This window comes from Sapajus apella, unplaced genomic scaffold (genome assembly GCF_009761245.1).
Source record: "Sapajus apella isolate SASKATOON/1434 unplaced genomic scaffold, GSC_monkey_1.0 scaffold22, whole genome shotgun sequence".
Taxonomy (NCBI): Eukaryota; Metazoa; Chordata; class Mammalia; order Primates; family Cebidae; genus Sapajus; species Sapajus apella.
Window position 1 is genome coordinate 8083841 of NW_022436962.1, and position 9608 is coordinate 8093448.

Consider the following 9608-nt stretch of genomic DNA (forward strand, 5'->3'; position numbering starts at 1 on the left):
ATAAATATGAAAAAATGCTTAACCTTACTAATAATCATGGACATATAAAACAAACCACCATGAGAAACCATTTTGCATTTATCAGATTCTTTTTCATAATTTGAAAATGCCAAGGACTGGCAAACGTGCAGCAAGATAAAAAAAGTAAAAGACAATTCAAGAGACGGAGTTTCGCTCTTGTTGCCCAGGCTGGAGTTCAATGGCGCGATCTCGGCTCACCGCAACCTCCGCCTCCTGGGTTCAGGCAATTCTCCTACCTCAGCCTCCCGAGTAGCTGGGATTACAGGCGCGCGCCACCACGCCCAGCTAATTTTTTGTATTTTTAGTAGAGACGGGGTTTCACCATGTTTACCGGGATGGTCTCGATCTCTTGACCTTGTGATCCACCCGCCTCAGCCTCCCAAAGTGCTGGGATTACAGGCGTGAGCCACCGCGCCCGGCGATAATTCTTTTATTTTATTTATTTATTTATTTTCTTTATTTTTGCAGCAAGATAATTCTTACACACATCTATCAGGAGTGTGTTTTTTCCACAATCACTTTAGAGAGCACCTTGGCATGATCTATTAGGGTGGACTATACGTAGTCTATGACACGGTAATTTTCTCTAGAGTACACATGGAGATAAGCATAAGAATGATAAGAGCATTGTTTGCAAAGGCAAACAATTGAAAGTGCTTAAGTATTTATTAAATGAGGAGATGAGCCGGGCGCGGTGGCTCAAGCCTGTAATCCCAGCACTTTGGGAGGCCGAGGCGGGTGGATCACGAGGTCAAGACATCGAGACCAACCTGGTCAACATGGTGAAACCCTGTCTCTACTAAAAATACAAAAAATTAGCTGGGCATGGTGGCACGTGCCTGTAGTCCCAGCTACTCAGGAGGCTGAGGCAGGAGAATTGCCAGAACCCAGGAGGCGGAGGTTGCAGTGAGCCGAGATCGCGCCATTGCACTCCAGCCTGGGTAACAAGAGCAAAAACTCCGTCACAAAAAAACAAAAACAAAAACAAAAACAACAAAAAAAAATGAGGAGATGAATAAAAAATTGTGGTGCAACCATTACTATTACGGGCTGAATTGTGTCCCTCTCAAAATTCATGTTGAACACCACCCCCAGTACTACAGAACGGGAATGTATTTGGAGACAATGCTTTTAAAGAGGTGATTAAGGTAAAATGAGGTCACATGGGTGGGCCCAACATGATTATTGTCCTCATAAGAAGGGGAGGTTATATTACAGACAATATACAGCCCAATGGGCAACCACACGAGGACGAGGACACAGTGAAAAGACAGCCATCTGCAAGCCAAGGAAAGAGGGCGTCAGGAGAAAGCTAACTTGCCAACACCTTGATCTTCAACTTCTCCAGAACTATGAGAAAATAAATTTCTGTTTAAGCCACTCAGTGGTATTTAGTTATGGTGACTCTAGAAAACTAATAAAATTACTATACAGCAATTAATTATACATTCATACATTTCAATATATTCCTATACAACAACATTACAACATTAAAAATGAATTGATCAGGGCTGGGCACGGTGGCTCATGCCTGTAATCCCAGCACTTTGGGAGGCCAAAGTGGGTGGATCATGGGTCAAGAGTTTGAGAACATCCTGGCTGACATGGTGAAACCCCATCTCTACTGAGAATACAAAAATTAGCCGGCTGTGGTGGTGTGTGCCTGTAGTCCCAGCTACTCGGGGGACTGAGGCAGAAGAATCGCTTGAACCCCAGGTGGTGGAGACTGCAGTGAGCCGAGATAGTGCCATCACACTCCAGCCTGGGCAACAAGAGCAAAACTCCATTGTCGGGGGGCAGGGGGGAATGAATTAACTGTAACTATACAGTTTAACAGCAGTGAACTTCACAATGATGAGCAAAAATTTAAGTTGCAGTTGACCACATATGGTTTGATGCCATTTGTAAAAGCATAAACATATTTTTTTTTGAGATGGAGTTTCGCTCTTGTTACACAGGCTGGAGTGCAATGGCGTGATCTCAGCTCACTGCAACCTCCGCCTCCTGGGTTCAGGCAATTCTCCTGCCTCGGTCTACTGAGTAGCTGGGATTACAGGCACCTGCCACCATGCCCGGCTAATTTTTTTTGTATTTTTAGTAGAGACGGGGTTTCACCATGTTGACCAGGATGGTCTCGATCTCTTGACCTCATGATCCACCCGCCTTGGCCTCTCAAACTGCTGGGATTATAGGCGTGAGCCACCGAACCTGGTCCACATAAACATATTTTTAAGGAATATGTACACACATAAACCCTAAAGATCTTTAGTTTCTATACACATATATAAATGCACGGCAGGGGTAAACACCAAACTCAGGATAGTGGTTCCCCAGAGGCTGAAGGAAGGAGATACCATAGAGGTGACTATGGGGAACTGTTTTGTATGTGTAAAGTTTGTTCTTTAGGAAGAGGAATGGGAAAAGGGAGATCATATTCTTTACACCTTTTGATATGTATAAAGTCATTATATTTTTTCCAGAAAAGCTATAGGCCAATAATACTGACTTCTAATTGTATTTATTTATTTATTTATATTTTTTAAAGATAGGGTTTCACCATATTGGTCAGGCTGGTCTTGAACTCCGGACCTCAGGTGATCTGCCCGCCTTGGCCTCCAAAGTGCTTGGATTACAGGCGTGAGCCACCACATCAGGCCTGACTTCTAATTTTTTCAAAACTAGAAGGGGCCATAAGAAATGGTTGAATTCAACCATTTTATTTTACAGATTAGGGAACTGAAGATCTGAAACACTGTGTAACTTTTTCTGGTTTCCAGAAATAGCTAGACTAGAACCCAGGTTTCCTATCTTTTTAATCAAATCAACAATTTGTGAGCATAGCTTTTTTTTGTCTGGAGACAGAGTCTCACTCTGTTGCCCAGGCTGGTTTGCAGTGATGCAATCTCAGCTCACTGAAACCTCTGCCTCCGGATTCAAGCGATTCTTCTGCCTCAGCCTCCTGGGTAGCTGGGATTTCAGGCACTCACTGCCATGCCAGGCTAATTTTTTTTTTTTTTTTTTGTATTTTAGTAGAGATAAGTTTTCACCATGTTGGTCAGGCTGGTCTTGAACTCCTGACCTTGTGATCTGCCTGCCTCAGCCTCCCAAAGTACTGGATTACAGGCATAAGCCACCACGCCCGGCCTTCTTTAAGCATTTTTTAAAATTGCATTTTAGGTTTTGGGGTACATGTGAAGAGCATGCAAGATTGCTGCACAGGTACACACATGGCAGTGTGATTTGCTGCCTTCCTCCCTATCACCTATATCTGGCATTTCTCCCCATGCTATCTCTCCCCAACTTCCCACCCCCTGCTGTCCGTCCTCTATTTCCCCCCCGGACAGACCCCAGAGTGTGTGATGCTCCCCTCCCTGTGTCCATGTGTTCTCATTGTTCAACACCCACCTATGAGTGAGAACATAAGCATAGTTCTTTTTTTTTTTTTTGTTTTTTTTTTTTGAGGGGGGTTCGCTCTTTTTTCCCAGGCTGGAGTGCAATGGCGCGATCTCGGCTCACCGCAACCTCCGCCTCCTGGGTTCAGGCAATTTTCCTGCCTCAGCCTCCTGAGTAGCTGGGATTACAGGCACGTGCCACCATGCCCAGCTAATTTTTTGTATTTTTAGTAGAGACGGGGTTTCACCGTGTTGACCAGGATGGTCTCGATCTCTTGACCTCGTGATCCACCCGCCTCGGCCTCCCAAAGTGCTGGGATTACAGGCTTGAGCCACCGCGCCCGGCCAGTTCTTAAAGAAGGAAGTGGTGATCACTAAGTCAGTTGAGGTTTTAAACCAATTTCTTTTTTCTTTTTTTTTTTTTTTGAGATGGAGTCTTACTCTGTCACTCACGCGGGAGTGTAGTTGCCCCATCTTGGCTCATTTTGACCTCCACCTCCTGGGTTCAAGAGATTCTCCTGTCTCAGCCTCCCGAGTAGCTGGGGTTATAGGCATCTGCCATCACACCAAGCTAATTTTTGTATTTTAAATAAAGATGGGGTTTTGCCATGTTAGCCAGGCTGTTCTTGAACTCCTGACCTCAAGTGATCTGCCTGCCTTGGCCTCCCAAAGAGCTAGGATTACAGGCGTGGGCCACCACACCCAGAATTTTTTTTTTTTTTTTTTTGGTAAGGTTACTTGACTGGTAAAAAGGGGAAATCTTACAGTAGTGTTTTTTTTTTAATTGTTATTATTATGGCAAGTCACTTTATGAAATCCTTGGGAACAGATGGAGAAATGTTGCCAGATGTTAACCATATTAGGGGAGATCACTGCTGGCTTAAGAACAACATTGGAGACCTTTCCTGTTGTCTCCCGCTCCGCCATGGCTCCTAAAGGCAGTTCCAAACGGAGGAGGACCTGCTCCTGCAGGATTTCAGCCGCAACCTCTCGGCCAAGTCCTCCGCGCTGTTCTCGGGAACGCGTTCATTGTGTCTGCCATCCCCATCTGGTTATACTGGAGAATATGGCATATGGATCTTATTCAGTCTGCTGTTTTGTATAGTGTGATGACCCTAGTAAGCACATATTTGGTAGCTTTTGCATACAAGAATGTGAAATTTGTTCTCAAGCACAAAGTAGCACAGAAGAGGGAGGATGCTGTTTCCAAAGAAGCGACTCGAAAACTTTCTGAAGCTGATAATAGAAAGATGTCTCGGAAGGAGAAAGATGAAAGAATCCTGAGGAAGAAGAATGAAGTTGCTGATTATGAAGCTACAACATTTTCCATCTTCTATAACAACACTCTGTTCCTGGTCTTGGTCATTGTTGCTTCCTTCTTCATATTGAAGAACTTCAACCCCATAGTGAACTACATTTTGTCCATAAGTGCTTCATCAGGACTCATCGCCCTCCTGTCTACTGGCTCCAAGTAGACCATGTCTGCTTGCCCCCTGGCTTTGTGTCTATGGGTGGCCTGTGGTATATGGAAAAGTAGCAGGGTGGTCAGGGTGGGAGACACACAAGATGTTTTTACAGTCTAGAGCCTTAAAAAAAACCCAACAGAGGCCGGGCGCTGTGGCTCATGCCTGTAATCCTAGCACTTTGGGAGGCCGAGGTGGGTGGATCACCTGAGGTCAGGAGTTCAAGACCAGCCTGGCCATCGAGGTGAAACCCCACCTTAAAAAATAAAAAATAAATAAATAAAAAGAAATCGGAGGAACCACAGTTCATTTCCTGTGGACAAACATTCCCTTATCCTTGGCCGGGCGCGGTGGCTCAAGCCTGTAATCCCAGCACTTTGGGAGGCCGAGGCGGGTGGATCACGAGGTCAGGAGATCGAGACCATCCTGGTCAACATGGTGAAACCCCGTCTCTACTAAAAATACAAAAAATTAGCTGGGCATGGTGGCGCGTTTCTGCTCTCTTTTTTTTTTTTTTTTGAGACGCAGTTTCGCTCTTGTTACCCAGGCTGGAGTGCAATGGCGCGATCTCGGCTCACCGCAACCTCCGCCTCCTGGGTTCAGGCAATTCTCCTGCCTCAGCCTCCTGAGTAGCTGGGATTACAGGCACGTGCCACCATGCCCAGCTAATTTTTTGTATTTTTAGTAGAGACGGGGTTTCACCATGTTGACCATGGATGGTCTCGATCTCTTGACCTCGTGATCCACCCGCCTCGGCCTCCCAAAGTGCTGGGATTACAGGCTTGAGCCACCGCGCCCGGCCCCAGATTGTTGAAATTAAATGAATTGAAAGGGAAAAAAAAAAAAAAATTGGAGGCCAGGCGAGGTGGCTCACGCCTATAATCCCAGCACTTTGGGAGGCCGAGGCAGGCGGATCACGAGGTCAGGAGATCGAGACCATCCTGGCCAACATGGTGAAACCCGGTCTCTACTAAAAATACAAAAATTAGCTGGGTGTGGTGGTGTGCACCTGTAATCCCAGCTACTCAGGAGGCTGAGTCAGGAGAATGCCGTGAACCCAGGAGGCAGAGAGTGTAGTGAGCCAAGATCGTGCCACTGCAGTCCAGCCTGGCAACAGAGCCAGATTCCATCTCTTTTTTTTTTTTTTACTTTTTTTTTTTTAAAGATGGGGTTTCACCATGTTGGCCAGGCTGGTCTTGAACTCCTGACAGGTGATCCACCCACCTCGGCCTCCCAAAGTGCTAGGATTACAGGTGTGAGCCACTGTGCCTGACCGACTCCATCTCAAAACAAAAACATAGAACCCACAAAATCAGCCGGGCGGGGTGGTGGGTGCCACCTGTAGGATTAAAGGATTACACCTGTAATACTAACACTTTGGGAGGCCAAGGAGGGAGGATCACTTGAGGCCAGGAGTTCCAGACCAGACTGGGCAACATAGTAAGTTCCTGTGTCTATTTCTTTAAAAAATTTGAAGATGAGCAATTACTCACAAATCAGTGTCAAACATGATGGGAAAAACTCTATTCTTAACCACGGCCTATTCAACATATTTATCGAGGTTCTATCTATCTATCTAATCTATCTATCTATCTATCCATCCATCTATTGAGATGGATTCTCACTCTGTCACCCAGGCTGGAATGCAGTGGCTCGATCTGGGCTCACTGCAACCTCCTCCTTCCAGTTCAAGCAATTCTCCCTCAGCCTCCCAAGTAGCTGGGATTATAGGCGCCCAACACCCTGGTCGGCTAATTTTTTTTGTATTTTTAGTAGAGACAGTGTTTCACCATGTTGGCCAGGCTGGTCTCAAACTCCTTACCTCAACTCATCCCCCCGCCTTGGCCTCCCATAGTGCTGGGATTACAGGCATGAGCCACTGTGCCCAGTCCTCAAGTTTTTTTTTGTTTGTTTGTTTTTGAAGATGGAGTCTACTCTGTCACCCAAGCTGGAGCGCAGTGGCAAAATCTCTGCTCACTGCAACCTCTGCCTGGGTTCAAGCGATTCTCCCACCTTAGCCTCCTGGGTAGCTGGGATTATAGGACATCTGCCACCACGCCCAGCTACAGCCCTCAAGGTTTTAAATGAAGACAAATTAGAGATGTTGGTGAATATTTTGCCCAAATTGAAAGGGCTCATGTCTCTTAAACTAGGAAAGGGTAACTGCAGCTCATCAATCATTGCACTTAGCACATTCTTTTCACCTGGACAGTCTGACTCCTCCACTAGACAGATTCTAGATCTTGTTTTGGAATCCTCTAGGTTGGTGCTTGGCACACAGTAGGATGCTCAGCTAATTAAAAAACTTTTTTTTTTTTTTTTTCTTTTGTAGAGATGGGGATCTTGCTTTGTTGCTGGGGCTGGTCTTGAATTCCTGGGCTTAAATGATCCTCCCACCTTGGTCTCCCAAAGCATTGGGATTACAGGGGTGAACCACTGTGCCTGGCCTCAACAAATACTTGTTGATTTTACACAAATGGAAATGCATGAACAGATCATATTCCAAGACTCCAGGAGTCATTAGGAAAGGATCCAAACTAACCAGATGCTATTTAAAAGTTACAAAAAAAATATTCATGTTGGAAGTTTTAAAAAAATAGTAATTGCACAAAAGGACAGGGAAAATAGTTGACAGTGGTTCACCTAAAAAAGCCCTCCCCCCGACCTTTTCTTTTTTCGAGTGAGGTGGCTGCAGATTTCTATGAAAAAATTAATTCTTCAGCTACTTTATGGAACTCTGGATCTCCCAGCTATGCAGTAGGTGATGCTAGAAGCACCGCAAGGCGAAATGTACAAATTTAAGGAAGGTTATTGCCCTATGTTCTTTTGCATGGGTCTGTATCTAGCACTGGGAGCCACGTTTTGTATTGCTTATTGGGAGAGATAAAAATGGTATATACATGAATAACTAAAACAATACGTGGTAAATGCTAAAAGAGAGGTGCAAAGAACACTGAGATGGAGCTTTCCTGGGTTACACAACCAGGTCTAACGTTTCCTAACATAGAAGAGCTTTCAACAAACCTCTCAGGCAGGCTGCCTTCAAATGACATTACTTCTCCCAAATACCTAATTGCATATATTTCAAGACAACTCTAAATGTTAGAGGATTTTTTGAGCTAAAATATACTGCCTTGTAATTTCTATTGGTTTTAGTTCTGCACTTTGGAGTAGAGAATAAGGCTCCGTTATTTCCAATATTATACTATTCAGTTATTTGAAGACAGCTTCCAATTTCCATGCCCAACCCTTTCCTTCGTTGTTTTGTTTTGTTTGACAGACTTTCGCTCTTGACGCCCAGGCTGGAGTACAATGGCTTGATCTCGGCTCATTGCAACCTCCGCCTCCCGGGTTCAAGCGATTCTCCTGCTTCAGCCTCCCAAGTAGCTGGGATTATAAGTGCCCGCCACCACGCCCAGCTGATTTTTGGAATTTTTGGTAGAGACAGGGTTTCGCTATTTTGGGCAGGCTGGTCTGGAACTCCTGACCTCAGGTGATCCGCCCACCTCGGCCTCCCAGTCTGGCATTACGGCTGTGATCCTCTGCGCCCGGCCTCCCTCGTTTATAAACAGGTTAAAAATTCCTTTGAGCCTTCAACTATTTTTCTTCTTTTTTTTTTTGTTTTTTTGTTTTTGTTTTTTTAAAGGAGTTTCACTCTTGTTGCCCAGGTTGGAGGGCAATGGCGCAATCTTGGCTCACTGCAACCTCCGCCTCCCAAGTTCAAGCGATTGTCCTGTTTCAGCCTCCTGAGTAGCTGGGATTACAGGCGCAAACCACCACGCCCGGCTAATTTTTGTATTTTTAATACAAACGGGAGAAAGAAAAAAAAGAAAAGAAAGAAAGAAAGAAAAGAAAAGAAAGAAAGAGAAAGGAAAGAAAGAAAAGAAAAAAGAAAGAATGGTTCACTGTGTTATGTTGGTCAGGCTGGTCTCGGACTCCTAACAGGGGTAAGCCACCGCCCCTGGCGCCTTCAAACCTTTCTTATTTGACATGGCTTCAAGCTTCCTTACCACCCTAGTGACGCCTTCGCCCCGTTTCTCCTCCTTGCCACCCTTGGGGAGTAAGGATGAATACAGGCGAATGCCAGAGGAAGCGTAGTTTTTCCGAAGAGCTGAAGGCAGCCTGTGATTACGCCCTTAGCGCTTCCCCTTCTCTGTTTTCTGATCTCCTAATACACGTCCGTAAGTATCACAAGACCCTGCAAGTCCCTCAAATATTCTTGAAATCTGAAGACTTTCAATCTTCCGGGCCCCCAGTCTCTCTCCCGGCACTAGGATCTACTCTATGGTAGAGAGCTCAGCCTTTCTAGCTCTCTAGTCCTCCGACTGCCCCATCTATGGTTTCGGAGCCCTCACCGGAAGCCTTCGTGTAGGGCCTTGTGGGAGGCCGGAAGTTGCGGACTCAATACTCGCCATTTCAAAATGCTGCCTAGGCCCTGGGACCTGTGACTGTCACCCCTCCCCCTCCCCGGGCTCGACCGGGGAGACATTCATGGAGCTGCCGTAAGGTGTGGCTCTTGGCCTTCGTCGGCGGGGTGTCGCGCGCGGTAGCTGGAGAGTGAGGAGTGGGCGGCTGTACCGCCAATTGCTCGGGCTTGGGAGTGGGGGTAGCGGGTGGGAGGAGCTTGAGGCGTGGGTCCGGCGGCTTGGGGAAGGCCGCGCTGGGCGGAAGGAGGACTCGGTGGAAGGGGAAGGGTTGTGGGATAAGGGTTCGCGGAAGATAAAAGTGGGGG

General features: G+C 46.1%; 1 protein-coding gene and 1 pseudogene across 10 annotated transcripts in view; both read left to right on the forward strand.

The window, feature by feature from the left end:
• Nucleotides 1-4323: 4323 nt before the first annotated feature.
• On the forward strand, nt 4324-5017 carry LOC116558763 (annotated as a pseudogene). Its single transcript, XR_004272156.1, has one exon. The product of XR_004272156.1 is annotated as a translocon-associated protein subunit gamma pseudogene (transcript).
• Nucleotides 5018-8937: 3920 nt separating this feature from the next.
• MDM4 (MDM4 regulator of p53) overlaps nt 8938-9608 on the forward strand; it is a 36819-nt gene continuing 36148 nt past the window's right edge. The window contains exon 1 of one of the 9 annotated variants that reach the window (XM_032288896.1): nt 8938-9057. In XM_032288896.1, the coding sequence (XP_032144787.1) occupies nt 8943-9057 (115 nt within the window). In that variant the 5' untranslated portion in view covers nt 8938-8942. Of the gene's footprint in view, nt 9058-9132; nt 9384-9608 lie in introns of those variants that run through there. The other 8 variants (XR_004272152.1, XM_032288889.1, XM_032288893.1 and 5 more) reach the window with 8 other exon arrangements.